This window comes from Equus asinus, chromosome 23 (assembly GCF_041296235.1).
Source record: "Equus asinus isolate D_3611 breed Donkey chromosome 23, EquAss-T2T_v2, whole genome shotgun sequence".
NCBI classification, from domain to species: domain Eukaryota; kingdom Metazoa; phylum Chordata; class Mammalia; order Perissodactyla; family Equidae; genus Equus; species Equus asinus.
Window position 1 is genome coordinate 51,062,565 of NC_091812.1, and position 20,209 is coordinate 51,082,773.

At 37.0% G+C, this 20,209-nt stretch overlaps 1 protein-coding gene and 1 non-coding gene across 4 annotated transcripts in view; both read right to left on the reverse strand.

Annotated features, from left to right (window-relative positions):
• HAUS6 (HAUS augmin like complex subunit 6) overlaps window positions 1-20,209 on the reverse strand; it is a 39,869-nt gene that overhangs the window by 9,024 nt on the left and 10,636 nt on the right. For all 3 annotated transcript variants that reach the window (XR_001398773.3, XM_014845516.3, XM_014845526.3), the window contains exons 6-14: window positions 19,467-19,532; window positions 19,106-19,154; window positions 16,236-16,406; window positions 14,409-14,602; window positions 13,189-13,315; window positions 12,615-12,717; window positions 6,885-6,966; window positions 1,715-1,781; window positions 1,226-1,411 (exon numbers count right to left, since the gene is read on the reverse strand). Coding sequence is in view for 2 of the 3 variants with exons in the window: in XM_014845516.3 (XP_014701002.2) it covers window positions 1,226-1,411; window positions 1,715-1,781; window positions 6,885-6,966; window positions 12,615-12,717; window positions 13,189-13,315; window positions 14,409-14,602; window positions 16,236-16,406; window positions 19,106-19,154; window positions 19,467-19,532 (1,045 nt within the window). In the remaining variant the exon portion in view is untranslated. The remainder of the gene's footprint in view (window positions 1-1,225; window positions 1,412-1,714; window positions 1,782-6,884; window positions 6,967-12,614; window positions 12,718-13,188; window positions 13,316-14,408; window positions 14,603-16,235; window positions 16,407-19,105; window positions 19,155-19,466; window positions 19,533-20,209) is intronic.
• LOC123280312 (small Cajal body-specific RNA 8) lies at window positions 1,864-1,994 on the reverse strand. The gene has a single exon (XR_006519119.1). It is a non-coding gene; the product is annotated as a small Cajal body-specific RNA 8 (non-coding RNA).

Consider the following 20,209-nt stretch of genomic DNA (forward strand, 5'->3'; position numbering starts at 1 on the left):
TACCATATGAAAATAACACTCTGTATTAACTAAATTTCAATAAAGCAGAAAACAAAAAACATGCAAATTAAAATCTCTGCCCCGAGATGCCTAAAAAAGAAACTTCCTCCAACCATACTCAAATTGACCCCCATTAACCCTCTCCCACGAAAAAAGAGGGGTTCTTAGAATTCAAACACAAAATATTCCTTGTCACAAACACTATTAAAGAAAATTAACTTCATTTTATTTTCAGAGCTTTAGGAGATTTTAGGACTCTCTTCTTCCATCCCATCCTATTCTACCGCTAATATAAGTTCTTTCAACCAGAAAATGTGCCTTTCCTTCCATATCAAGGAAAATAAAAAGACTTACTGACCATCTTTTCTTTGGTGTAGAGTCAATCAATCAACAAAGAGAAACAAGAGAACTTTAGAAATTTAAAAGTATTCAGAGACCATGAAACCGGTCCAACCTCCGCATGTTACAAACAAGAAAAATGACTGACACCCAGCTCTCTTATTTGAACAATGTTCATTTACTTTGATCAGGATTGAGAGAAAGGAGGGAACTCCAATACCTGAATCAATATGCACTAAACCAAATTTTTCTTTCAGTCTCTCAGGAATATAAAGTAGCTGATCTTCTGGCTGCGTATCGAAATTCAAACTGCTAAAGGATGTTGTGGGAAACGTAACAAAAATTATGAGAATGGCTTGAGCATTTAATTTGTGTAAAACGAGTTCTGTAATACGGGGCAGCAGCGGGAGCATGTCGTCACCTGCCAGTGAAAGGAGAATGGCACTAAGGTACAGGGCTGGTTCGGAAAACCAAGATCATGAACAATGATGCATTTGATCACTTTTTAAATATTTAGAAAGCAGAAGGACAAAACCTTCACTCGGTGATAATATGATATTGCATAGTCTCTGTTCTAATATTCAAAAAAGAGGAAGCGAGCTAAGCAACAGAGAGCACTCACAGAGTATTTTAATAGAGTACAATCATTGGGTGTAAATTTATGGGTTCTAAACCATGGATGTAATCTTAACCAAGTAACTTTACATTAAATCTATTTCTACTTTGTGGGAGGACCAATTTTGCTCTAACCATGATTTTTATTATGTGTGACCCCCTTTCCCAATTACCCCTGGTTAATCAATAATTAACTGTAACGTCACTTATAATCCCAGTAACTAAGAAAATAAAAGATATTTCAGCATACTTATTACAGTCTTTTTCTAACCTCTTCTGCCAGATAATCTTGCTCTTTCTGGAATGGATCACTTTTTTTAGCTGGCAGAGACCCTCCACATGTACTACTCTCTATATTCTTTGCAATACTTGATGATGGTGACTCTTCAACTTCAAATTCTGGTATTTTGTTAGAAATTGTTTCATTTTTCTTTCTAGGCGTTCTCATCTTCATATCCTGAGAAAGACATACAAGTAATGTTAAAACCTTAATAATCATGCCTGATCTTCATTAGAGATTCTTGAGTTAGAAACCTATAAAAGGTTGTTAACACTATTGTGAAATTACACGTTCAAGGACACAAATAATTCCAATATTCCTACTTAAAAGCAATAGAAAACGTGTAAACAGAAATGGTGCATAATGTGCAAATATTGGGAAATATGAAAATAGAAATTAAACTGGGATATCAACAAAAATAAATATTTTATCATAAGTGCATATGGTCAGAATTAACTAAAAATTGTTTTTAAAATGTACCTTTTCAAGTAGGTCAACACTGTTCCTATCTGATGATGAAACTGGCTGCACAAGGAAGGAAGCAGGGCTAAAAGGAAAAAAATATAACAAATCCAAGTTATACACAGGAAAAAGTTCCATTCACCTGATGGATCGGAATCATCTAAAGAAACTGTCTGCCCCGTATCTGTCCGTTACGATTTCACTCAATTCGTCCCGGTCATCAAAAGGCAGTTTATTCTAGGGAGGTATGGTGACAATCAGAGCAGTACTTCAGCCCAATTTGTGTATCAGCCTCCCAAATTAAGCACATTTTCCTTATCCGATATAAATTTTAAGTTGACAGCATTTTTTACAAGAGTTAAATGACTTGATGAACACTCAAAAACTGAGTACAGGCTAAAAAGTTCAATTAACCAGAATCACATTATTACAATGTCCTGGCTTCAGATCACAGAATTTCAGTGTAGCAGAGATTTTCCTTTAAGATTCTTTTGCTATTTCATCTCCAAAATCAGTTTCTCTTATGCTGAATTTTGCTCTGAAGTAAATACGTTACAATTACAATAATGTCATAAGGTTATTGTTTCAGTTTGCTGCATTCTACACATAGTATTTCTTAACCTCTTAGATTCTCTTGCCCCTTTGGACAACATAAAAACTTTATGCATCTTTTCATTATAATTACAAAATAAGTTACGAAATTTTTAAAGCCTTCAGAACAGTAATAACTTTAGATTCGTCTTGAAAGAGCTTTCAAATTCAAATATAGATTGGGGGTGCGCACTAGCCAGAAGCTTTCCCACTCTAGGTAACATGAAAGGCAAGATTACCAGAGACCACTTTCAACATCAAGCACCGTGGGTGCCTTGCCTTCTGTTCATAGCCAGAAGTACAAAAGTAACAGCTCTGCAAATATTTTATATAATAGTAAATACGCTTTTTCAAAGATGCCCTTCTTGGAATCATTCATCTACCTTCCAAACATAACTCGAAATTCACTGAAATTGCTCAAGCTTCAACTTTGCCTCGACAGGATATAATCTAGATATCAAAAGAAAAAAATTAATCATCTACTACACTTTTATCTTAATTTTTCCAAAAACTTAAGGCTAAAATGATCAAAAAGGGGGGCCGGCCCAGAGATGCAGCGGTTAAGTTCGCACACTCCACTTCAGTGGCCTGGGGTTCACTGATTTGGATCCCAGGTGTGAACCTACACACTGCTTGTCGAGCCATGCTGTGGCAGGCGTCCCACATATAAAACAGAAGAAGATGGGCATGGATGTTCCTCTTTGCTGAGGAAGACCAGCAGCAGATGTTAGTTCAGAGCTAACCTTCCTCAAAAAAAAAAAAACTCCAAAATTCCTCTGAAGCAGGGCCAGCAATCAGTGGACTGATGCCACTAGACGGTGAGCTCGTTGAAAACAAAGATTATGTCTTCCTAAAGGCTAACACAGTAGTGTGTTGGTAGTGCAATATCTATTTGTAACTGATTGACAATCAATGAGTGAACATCACTGAAGGATGAGGTTCTATAGATACCACCAAATTTTTCTATTTGAATCATTCTTGCAGAGCCTCATAGTAAGGAAAAATGGAAACGTTCTATATCTTTCTCTTTCTCATTTCTGAATTGGCAACATACTATTAGCCCTGCTAGGATCTCAACCCAAGACAACTTTAAAGCAGCCCTGACTCAGTCCTCTCAATCCACTTGCCATGCCAAAACTTAGGCCCATGAAATCCTAGCACCGGAATAGATAAAAAGAAAGGGTGTTGGGGGCCGGACCTGTGGCCGAGTGGTTAAGTTCACACGCTTTGCTTCGGCGGGGTTTCACCAGTTTGAATCCTGGGCACGGACATGGCACTGCTCATCGAGCCATGCTGAGGTGGCATCCTACATGCCACTAGAAGGACCCACAACTAAAAATACACAACTATGTACCGGGGGGCTCTGGGGAGAAAAAGCAAAAATAAAATCTTAAAAAAAGAAAGGGTGTTGATCTCATTGTGGGAATTTATCCTAAGAAAACAGTACTTCCAAAATAAAAAAAAGCAACATACTTTTGATAGAGGAAAAAAACTGGGGGAAAACCAGAAGTCTAAAAAGTCTACCCATGTTACACATTACTAATAAAATATTTTATTAATAAATACTTTTCACAGTAAAGAACTCTCAGCAACAAGTTTACTTCCACATCCCAGTAACTCAACTCTTCACCTGTCTTCTGTTCTGCTATCAAGCAGTAATAATCTTTCATACGCTATTAAGCATTTATCCCTTGTCACCAAAAGCCTTTCCCTACCGCCCCTCAATATCCCAAATCTATAGTTAAAGTATCAGAAGGGGTTGGCCCAGTGGCATAGCAGTTAAGTTCACACGTTCCGCTTTGGCAGCCCAGAGTTCACCAGTTTGGATCCCGGGCATGGACCTACACACCACTTACCAAGCCATGCTGTGGCAGGTGTCACACATATAAAGTAGAGGAAGATGGGCAGGGATGTTAGCTCAGGGCCAGTCGTCCTCAGCAAAAAGAGGAGGATTGGCAGCAAATGTTAGCTCATGGCTAATCTTCCTCAAAAATAAATAAATAAATAAAGTATCCCAGAAGATAATTAAAAGATCCAGGAGCTTGAAGATGAATGTGGAAATCAAAATATATTTACTATAAGTTCTTTTTCCTATTTTGAGAACTTTTTTTTATTGTGGTAACATTGGTTTATAACATTATTTAAATTTCAGGTGTACATCATAATCTATCTTGAATTCTGTGTAGATTACATCATGTTCACCACCCAAACACTAATTACAATCCATCACCACACACATGTGCCTAATCACCCCTTCCATCCTCCTCCTTCCCCACTTCCCCTCTGGTAACCACTAATCCAATCTCTGTTGCTATGCGTTTGTTTGTTGTTGTCTTTCTCTTCTACTTATGAGTGAGATCATACTGTATTTGACTTTCTCCCTCTGACTTACTTGACTTAGCATAATACCCTCAAGCTCCAACCATGTTGTCACAAATGGCAACATTTCATCACTTCTTATGGCTGAGTAGTATTCCATTATGTATATATACCACATCTCCTTTATCCATTTGTCCCTTGATGTGCACCTAGGTTGCTTCCATGTCTTGGCTATTGTGAATAATGCTGTGATGAACACAGGGGTGTATGTATCTTTATGTATTTGTGTTTTCAAGTTCTTTGGATAAATACCCAGCAGTGGGATAGCTGGACCATACGGTAGATCTATTCTTAATTTTCTGAGGAAATTCCATACTGCTTTCCACAGTGGCTGCACCAGTTTGCACTCCTACCAGCAGTGTATGAGGGTTCCCTTCTCTCCACACCCTCTCCAACACTTATTGTTTCCTGTCTTGTTAATTATAACCCTTCTGATGGGAGTGAGGTGATATCTCATTGTAGTTTTGATTTGCATTTGCCTTGCAGTTAATGACGTTGAACATCTTTTCATGTGCCTACTGGCCATCTGCATATCTTTTCTGGAGAAATCTCTATTCCAACCTTTAGCCCATTTTTTAATTGAGTTGTTAGGTTTTTTTTGTTGTTGAGATGTATGAGTTCTCTGTATATTTTGCATATTAACCCCATATCTGATATATGGTTTGCAAATATCTTCTCCCGGTTGTTAGCTTGTCTTCTCATTTTGTTGATGGTATCCTTTAAGGGAATTCTATTTGAACTAAATTCTTAGGGGCTGAGAGTCTGACTCCTGCAGAATTCTGACAGTACATCTTGGTACAAAATTCTACTTCAAAGAAGAATCTTGAGGGTCAATGGAGTTCAAAAGAAAAAAAAAATCTGACTTAATCAATCTTTAGTCCAGCAAGAGCCCTTAATCAAAATATTTAATTTGTTCTCTCAAGGGAAGACAAACCAAAAGCAGAATTGATACTGGGAAGCACCAGCTATCACCCTCTAGCTTTAAGAACAACTGCAATGAGTAAAATGGGCAGGCCCAACAACTTTACTATCTCTTCAACACCAGGTATTCACAAAAGACTTTATTATTTTCCTCTAAGTACTCAGAAAATCAACATCACATCCAGATCTAAAAATAAAAATATAATTCCTACAAAAGTAGTCCTGACCTCCTGTGAACCAGAACATTACCGCAGAGGAAGCTGTCAATAGCTCAGTTTCACAGAGAAGTTTTGACTCTTGGTATGGTGTTTTAACATAACTTATTAAGAGTGTATAGAACGAAGAGTGCGTCAATTCATTTAAAATTCAGAATTGTCCTAAGTATTTTGTTTCCATATCTGTGCCTCAGTTACATGGGGAAGTTGGACTGAGAAACCCCTATTTAGGTCAAAGTGTAATCAGAAAAAACGAAACAATAAAGCAATCTGTTCAGTATGTCTGTTTGATTTCTACTTAATAACAATTTCAATAAAGAATAAATATATTCCCCAAGTGGATTACATACATCTAGAGATTTTTGCCTATATAATCTGGCATCCATTTTAAGAGCCAAAATGGCATAATAAAGAAAACAGGCAATAAAGAAAACACGAACACTCCTGAAGAAAGTTACAATAAACTGAGGTTTGGTTTTTTCATATGTTAAATTCTGGGATTACATTGAATCAAGTCTTCCAGTTTTTGGGGTTTTTTTTAAAGCATGAAACTTTTTTTTAATCAAATGGCATATAAAAACCCCAACATATAACACAGATAAAAGAGCTAGCCGCTCAGGCTGAGGTGGGAAAGGGTTGGACAAGCCACAAGCTAAATTAGATTCCTCCACAGCACCAGAGGGTGCAGCAGAATGCAGTCTGAAAACTACCAGACTAGATGGTCCCAAAGGCTCCTAAACTCCTAGATTTAGTTAGCCATAAAAGGTTTCAAAGAAGCTCACAGACACAAAAAGGCAAAAATTCCCAAACTTGCATTAGATAATTTCCATATATGTTTTTTCCTGAATTAGATAACCGCCATGAATCCCAACATTTAGATAAAGAACAGAGGGGAAAAACGCCCATGCATCAGAAATGGTGAATCTTTCCTGAAAACGTGGATCCACAGTGAAAAAACAGTCTTCTGTAAAACAGAAGAAAATTATGGACTATCCCATACCAGAGAAGCTCGGAAACTGGCTAGAGATGGGACTAAATTAACGAAGGGAAAAAAGTCAATATGAAAATTAAATTTGTTTTACCTGTTGGCTAGATCACATACAGTTCCTAGCATATCACTGGCTCTTCTGCAATCATTTTCTTGCTTATGTTGCTTAGGTGTATCTAAAGGAATATAAAAATTAAATACTCTTTAATTATGTTTATACATTCTATAACATTCAGGGATCTCTTGAAATTCTACAACTTCTAAACAGAAAACAGAGGAAAATCAGAATAATATGAATGCCAATAGGAAAATACAATTATTCAAAGGTTAAGCATAGGGGCCGGCCTGGTGGCACAGTGGTTAAGTGCACACGTTCCACTTCGGCAGCCTGGGGTTCACTGGTTCGGATCTCAGATAGGGAAATGGCACCGCTTAGCAAGCCATGCTGTGGTAGGCATCCCACATACAAAGTAGAGGAACATGGGCATGGATGTTAGCTTAGGGCCAGTCCTCCTCAACAAAAAGAGGAGAATTGGCAGCAGATGGTAGCTCAGGGCTAATCTTCCTCAAAAAAAATATGTTAAGTGTAAATTGATAGGGAGGACAGTAAGAGAGAATATCTTATAATAGGCTTTATAAAAAGAGTGACAGCTCATACTAAACCACGTTTCCAAAAAAGTGACAGTCCATAATTCTCCAGCATTATATAGCCATGCTTCACATCTAAATACACATATCATGCAATTACTAAATAAACTACCAAGGCCAAAAAGCTACAGTACTTAGTATATTTCAGCCCAGCATCTAATGACATCAGTCAACTAACGCATCTATTCTTCAACATATCAGTGAATAACTATGTGCCACTATTGTACTAACAAAGAGAGAAAGAAATAAATGATGGGGACTCTGCCTTCAAGGAGTTAGTCCAGGGAAAACTATTGATGAGTAGAGAATTACGGTATACTGCTATCGTATTAGAATACAAATATACACAGAACGCAAGGAGGCAGAAAGCCACCTGAACGATGTGAAGAAGGCATGAAGGTACTGAGAGAATAAGGTACAAGTTTGTTATGCTAGAGCATAGGGTATATCCAGTGGAAGCATGGTAGGACATGAGATTGGTGAAGAAAGCTATGGCCAGATTACAGAGGATTTGATATTCCAGGGCTCCTCTTTCAACATGTTAGCTTCTGAAAGACGTTCCCTATTTATACATGTGTCCCAAGTCTTACTATGTAAGAAGCCAATGTGTATACCATGTAAAGTTTTCCTTTTAATCCATCATAATAGTATGCCACTTTATAACATTTTCAATACCTTATGCTTTTGCACCTACTAATGGTGATAGAATTACTGATAATTATAAAACATTTAAAAAATGAGCACAAATACAACTATACCACAAACCTAGTTGACAACCATAAACTAAAATTATTACAACACAACCATAAACATCATCTGGTGTTGGTAGGCAGAGCTGATGCACGTTTGTTCTGGTATGTAAGAAAGTTTGTATAGTAAAAGCTGCTGAATGAAAAAACATCTAGAGCTTTTTTCTTTCCTGTTTTCTAAAGGTAACAGGAAGCTATTGTTGTGTATTACACCAGGAGATGAAAAGGATCATATTTACATTACAGAAAGATCATTGACAGCTATTAATAATATGGAATAGGTAGAATACTGGAGGCAGAGTAGCTAGTCAGAACACAATCAGAGGTAAGAAATACGAAAACTAAACTACAGCACTTAAGATGCGAGCACAGCAAAGGAGGGGACAGATACAACAGGTGCCCTATTGTAGAAGGTAAAAAGAGAACTGAACTCACCACTACAAAACAAATCAAGCTGAAGCAGACACTGACTCCTACCATAAACACACGAGAACTGCTAAATAAAACATAAAAAAAAAAAAAAAGGAATGCCTAAAAAAAAATAAAACTCATCATGTGCCAGGACCTAAGATGGACAGCATGATCAGAATGGTATAAGCTCAAACTGAGAAACGAAGGCTCAATGAGGCAGACTCCAGGGGCTGCGCAATGGAGATTTAATGCCTACATGACATCAAGGCCAACCCAGGTCACTCAGGCTGGGCTATAAGAGACTGCCAGAAGGCCAGAACACCGCAAAGGCTGCTCAGCCCCTAAGAAGGAGATGATAAAACTCCTGCCAACTGGACCAGGGAAGTAGCAGGGAAGCTTGCTGTCTACACCTGGAGTCCTGGAGTGAAAAAAAAGAAGAGAAGAAATTTTAAACCTTCCTAGCGTACGCAAAAGGAGGTATGAAATGCAAAATTACATTGGTTATTTGTTGTAGGAATCCCAAACCGAAGACATTAACTGGTCTAGTCCAAGGGAAACACCTGGGCCCCTATGCCACCCTGAGAAACCAATCTACAACCCAGGGCCCACACGACTCCTCCAGGGGTGGGGAGACCGACTAAAGCTGAGGGTAAGGTCAAATATTTTAATAGGAAGCAAACAACTATGAAAATCAGCAGGCAGGGCATATAGGAGCACAAGTAGCTGAAACACAGAGATGTCAGAAAAATGTAAAAAGATAAAATCAGTACATTTTAAATGATTAGCAAAAAAGAAACAACAGAAGCCGTAACGAAAGAAGATTACACCATGGCAAAGAACAGGCAGTTTTGGAAAAAAAGCAAATGAAAAGTACATTCATGAAAACTAAATACTAAATGAACATGTCAAAAGGGAGATTAAACATAACTAAAGAGATAATTAGTGAACCATAAGAGAAATCCAAGGAAATCACCCAGAATGCAGCCCAGAGTTACAAAGAGGTTATAAACATGAACGAGAAGACATATGGAGGGCAGAATGAGAAGTCTCGACAATAAGAGTTCCAGAAGGAAAAGATCAAAAAAATGAGAGGCAGTATTAGAAGAGATATTAGTGAATAAATTTCCAGAATGAAGATAGGAGACTTCACATTAAATAAGCATCCCACATGCCACAACTAGAAGGACTCACAACTAAAAATACACAGCTATGTACTGGGGGGCTTTGGGGAGGAAAAGAAAACGAAAAAGAAAAAATCTTAGGGGCCAGCCCATTGGCACAGCAGTTAAGTGCGCACATTTCGCTTCGGCGGCCCAGGGTTTGCTGGCTCAGATCCCGGGTGTGGAGATGGCACCACTTGTCAAGCCACGCTGTGGCAGGCGTCCCATATATCAAGTAGAGGAAGATGGGCATGAATGTTAGCTCAGGGCCAGTCTTCCTCAGCAAAAAGAGGAGGATTGGTGGCAGACGTTAGCTCAGGGCAAATCTTCCTCAAAAAAAAAAAAAAAAGAAGAAAAAAATTTTTTTAAAAAAGTATCAGAAATAACAGAAGGCAGAAAACAATGAGATCACACCATCAAAGTCCTAAGGAAAAATAAGTGTTGATCTAGAATCCTATATCCAGCCAAACTATCAGTCAGGAATAAGTGAAAATAAAGACATTTTCACAGAAAGACTAAGAGATTTTACTATTCAGGATCTATTGCTAAAAGAACTAAAGGATACATTTCAAGATATACATCTCAAAAGGAGTAGAACAAAATGAGTATTCTTGACCAAAAAGACAAAAAAAAATCAGTAAATGTGTTGATAAATATAAATACACAACAGTTTTTAAAAACAATTCCTATCCATGTCATTAAAAGAAAGGGGTGGGGCATTATTCTACAACAAAAGCCAATTAAGAAGACAAAACAACCAAATGCAATGAGTGAACCTTCCTTGGATCCTGGTCCAAAAAATAAACATCTACAAAGGACATTTTTCAGTATAATAAGAGGAATTTTATTCATAAACTTTAAAATGTCAGAACAGTAACACATATAGTTAGAAATATACATATGTAGTGAAATTATTTTTATACACATACATCAGAATAAACATAAGATTCAGGATAGTGGTTATATCCACAAATGCAGGGAGAATGGGGCAAGGAAAGATGGATACCCAAGGATTAACTATATATGTATTTCAAAAAAGAATCTAAAGCAAATATTGCAAAGCTTTGACAAAAAAGAATGTTCAGTAAACAGATATTTAAACTATTCCTTGTACTTTTTAATATGCTGAAATGTAATTTAAAAAAACAATTTAAACGAAAATCACTTCAAGTAAGATGTAATATGTAAAGTGTAGGAGGGAAAAAAAGCTGTTTTACTACTAAAAGTATAAAATAATGGTAAGGTCCCCCAGCTCAGATCAAGGCTCTACCCTGGGGGGAAAAAAAAGGGAATCCCAAGAGTACAAATTTTGCAATGTCTGGAAGAGAGGGTTACCTCCAAAGAACCTCTCAAACACTTCTAAAATGTGAACTTCTAAATGGACTTCCTGAACAAACAAACAGGCCCTCACTTTCCAGGCTGATACAGAAATCTCCGTATGGACATGAGGACAATGCCATGGTTTCAAAGGGCCTCAAGTAAGTCTGTGAGAGGGCAAAGGCCCTTTCCAAACTGAAGGGAGCACAGTGCCAACCCAACATGCCAGAGCTATCAAAGTAATTCTATCGTCCTAAGTCATGCTGTCTGCAGCTCTTTTTCATTCATTTCATTCTCTTCTGTCTACTCCTATCCCGAGCCTTGCTGTCTTCTATGATCTTTCCCAACCACTGTCCTCTCCACATACACCTGACTCCCAAACCAATCACCTACCCCAGATGTGTTGCCGCTTTTCTTCCTAAGTCCAGTGCTAAACTGCTGCCATGGCCTCTGGCCTGCCTGAACTCAACTACAGCCTGTAATGTATTACCTGCTCCAGCTTGGCTATATAATTCATACCTTTTTTATTCACTTATTACCCCACTTATCTATCTAACATTTACTGAACCCAATGAAATTTCTTGTACACAAGTACTGGGCAATAGGGGAAACTGAACAAGAAATGGATATTAGATATTATAGAGAAATTAATATTTTAGGTGTAATAATGGTATGATAGTTGAGGAAATTAAATATGAGATATTGGAGAATTACTGTTAATTTTTTAGGTGTGATATTACTCAGCAGTTACAGAGGAAAAGTCCCTATTTTTATGGGAATGCATGCCGAAACACTTAGAATCAAGCGTTACAATGTCTAGAACTTACTTGGTTGAGCAAAAATACAAACATACATATATACAAAAATACAAATATATAATGCAAATATGGCAGATGTTAATTGTTGAAACATGTGCTAGGTATTCTGGCAATTACTGTACTAATCTCTCATGTTAAAAAATCGTGGGCTTCTACACAAAAGTCTGTAAACCAATGTTTATAGTAGCATTACTCATAATAGCCAAATGGTGAAAACCCAAATGTCTATCAACCGATCAATGGATAAACAAAATGTAGTTTAGTTATACAACAGAAGGTATTCATAAAAAGCAATGAAGTACTGATACATGCTGCAACTTGGATGAACTTTGAAAACATTGTGCAAAGTGAAAAACCGTGCAAGTGAAAAAAGCCAGACATAAAAAGCTTCATATTATACGACTCCATTTATATGAAATATCCAGAATAGGCAAAATAGAGACAGGAAACACACTAGTGGCTGCTATGGACCGAGGGAGGGGGAAATGGGGAGTGCCTGCTTAAGCAGAATGAGGTATCCTTTTGAGGCAATGAAAATATTCTGGAACTAGACAGTGGTGACGGTTGCATAACTCTGTGAATTTACTAAATGCTACACACATTTCAGCATCACAAAAAATAACTGGGGAAAAAAACCAAGAAAGAATGCAAAGGAACCGTTATCATAGTGAGAAATACTGATGGGAAGAAAGTTTAAAAGAGAAAAAAATAAACCACCAACCTGGAAGTGAAGCAGGATACTGTAAAAGAATACTCCTTGCATATACTTCTTCTGAGGCAGGATCAAACGAAAGGGGAGACATAGGCGGTAAAAGATCCACAGCCTTAAAACAAAGAATTCCTAATTTTTAAATATGTACATTTTACTCACTACCACAATAACAACACTAAGTTAATCTATGAATGGATGATTATTCCCTCCCGAAAAAAGAGAATTACCAAGCATTTAAATTATCCTATAACTATTTTTAAACCAAGGAGTACAATATTAGGAACAAGGGAACAACTTTGTCTTCTAACTGTGCCTCAAATGTTAAGAGTAAACAACAAGAGGAATGTCTCATTTTCTTTTTTAATACAATCCTCTCATTCTAAAAATATTACCTATAAATCATAACAGTAGTTTGGTGAATACTCTAATATGAATATAGAAAAATTAAAGAAACAAAAACTTTTGAGATGCAAAGATGACAAACATACACACACATAGCATTTCTAGGTCACCTGTAACATGATAAATGAAGAGATTGCCTTATATTAAACTATTCTCCAAAAAGCAAGGTAACCTTACTTACTGGAGTCCAACCTTTAATTAGACTGAAAGGAGACAGCCCAAGAAATTCTTTCCACTTTTTATGCCATTCTCCTTGTCTTTCAGCAATAGAATGTCTTATAGTTGTGAGCTCTTCTTTTAGTTTATACCTATGATTGCATAAAAAATAACTTCATTCAAAACATGCATATATAAAAAAGCTATTAAGTAAATTTTAAGAACACAATAGTTTGTAGAGAAGAGGAAGAAAATATAACTGAAAGTTCAACCAATACAGCACATATAAGTTGAATAAATTCTCACAGTGAACATTCATAATCTAAAATACTTTTTCAAGACCAGAAAGCAATCATACATCTATTATCCCATTTATCTTTTTTTTTGTGCTGCTAAATATTTACTATTTTTATTCATTCTTTTTTATTGAGGTCACATTGGTTGATAACATCATGTAAATTTCAGGTGTACATCACTGTGTTTCGACTTCTGTATAGACTACATCGTCTTCACCGCCAAAAGTCTAGTGGCCATCCATCACCGTACACATGTGCCACTCTACCCCTTTCACCCCATTTATCTTTAAAACACAATTTCTGGGGCCAGCCTTGTGGCCAAGTGGTTAAGTTCACGCGCTCTGCTTCAGCAGCCTACGGTTTCGCTGGTTTGGATCCTGGGTGAGGACATGGCACCACTCCTCAGGCCATGCTGAGGCAGCGTCCCCCACAGCACAACCAGAGGCACTCACAACTAGAATATACAACTATGTGCCGGGGGACTTTGGAAAGAAAAAGGAAAATCAGAATCTTTAAAAAAATTAAATAATAAAATACAATTTCTTTCCTGATTCTCAACTCAAATCGAAATTCTACTCCCACTCTCTGTCCACTCCTGAAGGCAGCCAATACCTCCCAGTCACTCTGCTCAAATAAAAAAATTTTTTAAGGGCTAGTTTTATTAGTAGACCCCACAAAAGAAAAGCTACAAAAACGTTAAAATTATTTCATAAAGAATTATCACTCAGGGCAAATAATTTATTCCAGACAAAAAGAAAAGCACACTGGTTTTCCTTTATACTTCATGTGTCTCTCGGAGTTGATGGTGCAAAGTTTTTGAGTACTAGTAAGATTTTCACACATTTTGCCAAAGCTAAAGAGTTGTTAACTATACAAGGTATGCTGAGAAATTGTCAAAACTACCCTAATCCTCCCCGCAATAAATTAACAGAAGATCTTTTGAGTGTACCTCATATCCTTCAGATCTGACAGTCTTGCTCTCTGAAGTTTGGTCTCCTTTTCAATGACGTGAAGGTCTATTGTCAGTGGTGCTGGGTCAGCCTGACCACGTTCGTACTTCATTACTTTCAAGACTTCATTTAATAACTGAATAACTGTTAAGAGGTTCAAGTTTCCAGCCTCATAAACACTTCCTACGTGCAACTAAGGATTCAGAGAAAAAAAAAGATAAACTACTACATAAATACATTTATGTTAAAGAAGAGTGAAAAAAATAAAATGTCTACCTAAAAATAAAACTATATAAATAATTTTGGTCCAAAGAAAACTACTGTAGAAGAATTAACATGCCATGCTACATTTTTACACTATGCAAAAAGTTGAAAACCAGAATAAAAGTAATGCAAAAAATAAATGGAAAGCAAAATAAAGACTGAGGAGAGAGAGCAGGTCTGGAGAAAGATCATGAATTCATGTTTTAACAAAAGTTGCAGACAGATGCGCCCTAAAGGCTGAATCCAAATCTAGGCATGTTTATTTGGCCTGTACAGTTTCAGTGTTTTAAAATCATTTGAATTAGTTGCCAATATTTTAAACATCATAGATTTCACATAAAAATTACTATTTCTCCAAAGACCTTATCACTTCCTACTTTCTCCCCATTGTTACAATTAGTGTGCTTCATTTATACATACTACCTGCCTAGCCTCTTTAGGAATCTGAGTTTGCAGGTCCTGATTTTTCTGTACTCTGAATTGGAAGCGCCTGTCACATTACCTATTAAAGTGAAAGCTTTTCAGGGCCACAACGATTTCTTGTCTTTGTATCCCCTATTCTATAATCAATACCTGGCATATAGTAGATGCTTTAATAAACTATAATTTTACTAAGAAAAAAACGTAAGCTATCCAGACGGAAATGTCCCATAAGCAAGTAGAAATAATTTGATGGAGTTTGGGGTGAAGGGAAGAGACTGGAAACACCAATTTGAGAGGATTATTGTACAGGAGGCTGATGAAGTCTCAGAACTGGATAAGAAAATACAGATGAATTCATAATGTGAGCAAGAAAAGGGGGCATTAAAGAAACCATAGGGAACACTTCCATTCAAAAGTTAGACAGAAAAAGGATCCAGTAGAAAAAACTGTGAAGTGTGGTTTGAAAAATCACAGGACAGCAGAGACACTGAGGTCACAAAAGCTAAAGGAAGGAAAGACTTTAAATTACTTAATAGCATCAAGATGAAAGAGAAACCAGTGGCTAGAGACTCTTTAAAAAGACATTTAGTGAGGCCGGCCCCGAGGCCGAGTGGTTAAGTTCCCACGCTCCACTTCGGCGGCCCAGGGTTTCACCCATTCAGATCCTGGGCACAGACATGGCACCGCTCGTCAGGCCATGCTGAGGTGGCATCCCACATGCCACAACTAGAAGGACCCACAACTAGAATATACAACTATGTACGGAGGGGCTTTGGGGAGAAGAAGGAAAAATTTTTAAAACTTTAAAAATTAAAAAAAAAAAGACATTTAGCAATTAGGAGATAGATGATTGCTGCTCTCTCTGAATATTTATAAAGAACTAGTACTGTATCATCTTCCTGCCAAGTAACCTCCTACCATCCACACTGTATGATGCAGCACCGTACAAGGAACAGACAATTGATAAAAAGTGATGCATATAAACATACACACCCTAAACAGTGGCCCTTTTTATGAAACTTTTACTAGACATACTCACAAAAATAAATTCTGAGAACAGTAGAAAAACAATATATATTATATAAAATACTTATGTGAAGGGAGTTTTCCCAAAATCTTCCTTAATATCAAATACTTACCTGACACATTTGTTTCTCAATTCTGTCAAGTAAGAGCCTGGGAATGTTGATAGCAACGTCAGTTCCATCTAAAGTATACTGGTTAACGAGACTAAGTACTGAACTAACAACTTCTCTCTCTTTTTCCAAAAATGTGAGTGTTTCATTCACTGAAGCCCACAAAGACCGGACCTTTGAAAACAGAGACAAACAAAATATTGAAGTCTACACATAATCTGTACATACATTAAAGAAATGTAAGATACAAATACACGCCCACTCCCCGGAACAAATGAAGTCTTCCTCGAATGACCTGGTGAGAATACTAATTAACTGTCTATAAGCACTGATATTACTTCCAAAAGGGCTTTAAAACTAAGGAATTTCTCAGGGCCAGCGGAGTAGCGTAATGGTTAGATTCATGCACTCCACTTTGGCAGCCCAGGATTCATGAGTTTGGACCCTGGGTGTGGACCTACACTGCTCATCAGGCCATGCTGTGGCAGCATCCCACATACAAAATAAAGGAAGACTGGCACAGACATTAGCTTGGCAACAATCTTCCTCAAGCAAAAAGAGGAGGGAGATTGGCAACAGATGTTAGCTCAGGGACAGTCTTCTTCACCAAAAAAAAAAAAACCAAAAAAAAAAAAACCACTAAGGGGGGCTGGCCCCGTGGCCGAGTGGTTAAGTTCGCACGCTCTGCTGCAGGTGGCCCAGTGTTTCGTTGGTTCGAATCCTGGGCGCGGACATGGCACTGCTCATCAAGCCACGCTGAGGCAGCGTCCCACATGCCACAACTAGAAGGACCCACAACAAAGAATACACAACTATGTACCGGGGGGCTTTGGGGAGAAAAAGGAAGAAAATAAAATCTTTAAAAAAAAAAAAAAAACCACTAAGGAATTTCTCAGGAGAATCTATCTCACTACAATTTCCAAAACCAATCTAAGAAACCCTATTCTACCAAGATGCAATTAGCATTTCTTGTATTCTGACATGCCACCAATCTAATGGAGATTTTTCAGGGAGAAATAATAAAAGATTTTCAGGAGAAAAAAAACCACTACAGTCAATTTTAAGAATCATTCAAGTTTCAAAAAGTTAAAATGTGAAAAATGATGTTTTAAGAGCAAAGAATCTAAGGCATACAGTAACCTATGTTCATTAAAATTCATGTGTTAAGAATCCTCATAGTGGTCCAGCCCCGGTGGCCTAATGGCATGCTCCAATTCAAAGCACAGGTTCAGTTTCTGGGCACAGATCTACACTGTTCTGTTAGTGGCCATGCTGCGCTGGCAGCCCACATACCAAAAAATAGAGGAAGACTGGCATGGATTTTAGCCCAGGGCAAATCTTCCTCAGCAAAAAAAAAGAATACTCGTAGCACTTCTATCTTTAATAGTCAAAAACTGCAATTAACCCAAAAGTCTACCTAGAGTAAAAAGAGCACACTATGCTATATTCATAAAATAGAACACTGTACAGCAATGAGAATAAACACACTACAACTACATACACAAGAGAATGAGTGAAAGAAGTCAAACAGAAAAACAAAAGAATATATTGTATACACTTCCATTTATATAAAGTTCAAGAAAAGGCAAAACTAATCTTTAGTGTAAGAAGTGAGGAGAGTGTTTACTCTTGGAGGAAATGCTTGTAAATGAAAGGAGGCTCAAGGCTTCTGGCGTGCTGGTGACGTTCTCTTCCTTAAACTGGATGCTGGTTACCTGTATGTGTTCACTTTGTGAAACTGTATCAAGTTATACACTGATGATTTTTACACTTTTTTGTACATACGTTATGCCTCAACAGAATTTACAAAAGTGGGAGGGAGGTGGGGAAATACAACCATACACATGTTAGTGTCTGTGTCTTCCTACAGTACAAGGTAAAGTTGTCCCCAAAGGAAGACTCATTGGCTGGGAGATTCACAGGATGGAATTTCGTGGGTGAACTTACAAAGATCCAGGACCTGGTTCTCAGATTTTTCAAGTCTAGAAATTTCATCTTGTCAATGGCTGAAAATTGACTGGACTCAGGGAAACTGAACAACATTAACCAAACTCAGGAGAGGTTGACAGCAACCCATTAAATTTACAATCAAAGATACTGAGTTCAGTAACAGGAATATTCATATTCACAAAACTGTTCATGGAATAACTGGAAGCTCCAAGAAGAAACTGACTTTGCCCATTTTCTTCATTGCTCTAGCTCTAATATCTAGAAGAACATCTGGACATGGCAAGTGATCAATAAATATTCACTGAATGAATGAATAATGATTTCCTGAGGAGGCCACTTACCTTTTCCAGTGACAAAGTGCCTGGGAAGACAAATTAATACCCAAAGCAGCTTGATCACAGAATCCGAACAAAAAGCTTGAGATATTTCATCCAAATACAAAGAAGCCCTAAGAAAATACTTCTATCCCACATCAAAGGCAGCTTCTAAAAGCCTCAGATCATTTGTGTCTGCCAGATTCCTTCCTATTGCCAAGCCAGCTTCAATGTGACTTCTCATTTTTCTTCCATACTTATTATCTCCCATTAGTTAATGTATTTTATTCAGATAAATTAATGCTGCTGATTAAGTTACAATCAAGCTGGACTTTTCTTGCTGGCATGAAAGATTTTAAATTAGCCATATTTAAAACTGCTTTTGTACATATTTAGTCTTATAAACTATATGCTAATTTTTCCATTACATTCAAGCATTTAGAGGTAGCCTGTTGATGCCTTTATACAGCACTTATAATGAGTAAAATAAAAAAAGTAACAGGACTACAAAAATAAAGGATGAAAAGAATGTTAAGAGTCCAATTCAGTAAGCAAACACTGCATATCACAAAAGAAAGAATAAACTTCTCCCTTCAAAAGTTGTCTCACCTTTTGAATTTTCTCTTGTATATTACTTTGTTCGTCATAGGGTTCCATTCTAGTTAAAAAATTAAATGTCATTAGTCATTTTAAAAATTGCATAGTAATTTACCATCCAAAGAAGTACCTGATCTGCAAACCCACCCACTAACAACCATTCCAATTAAAAACAAAAATAAAATTTCAGTTCAAAGCAAGAATAATTTATTAGAACTGGACTAGGAATCAGAATTACGTGCTAGTCCTATCATCATCTGGCTACTGATACATTATTTTAACTAATGTTTCTGGGACTCTCAGTTTCCTTATGTATAAAATGCAGGAGCTAAGCTAATATCTAAGACAAGTTACAGCTCTAAAAGTCACTTACTTTTTTATTTGATTTTGCTGTCCTATACATTCTGATCTCAAATTTCGTACTTGTTTAACTGACAATCTGCAAGAAAATATACAAAATGCCAACTATAATTCCATTACAATTAACTGTTTTAGCCTACTTTGATATTTTCCCCATTTCATATCTTTCATCAAGGCCTCTGAAGACTACTCTTCCAAAAGCACCCAGCAGCCCGCTAAAGGACTCGAGACTCCCTCTAAGAGTTACAGGAGTGATCTAACACACTGGCTATCGAAATGGACCAAGATTTCTTGGCACCAAACTCTCTGGCTCGAGTAAAAATGTTGGAGGTCAGTAAGACTACTCTGCTCTCTTATCCCTATCACACATATCTAGGAGATAAATTTAAATGTTATATCAGACACCCAGGCAACACTGCAGTTTTAAGGCAATTTCTAGGATTTTGCAGCTTTCGTAATAGAAACAGCATGTAAAAAGTTGTCTTACTGTAGTTGTTTATAACTGTAAAAAATTAGACTCAATCTATTTCTTGAGAGTAAGAACCTTGCCCGTCTTGTTTAATGATATAGGACCAGTGCCTAAACAATATTTGGCAGATAGAAGTAACTCAAAAAAAAATTGCTGAATAGATAAACCTAAATATAAAATAATATGAAATGGTTAAAGAAACTATGGAATATCTACTTGAAGGAATATCTATTTAATAGATACTCAACTATTAAGTAGACATTAAAAGTAATACACTATGGCAATAT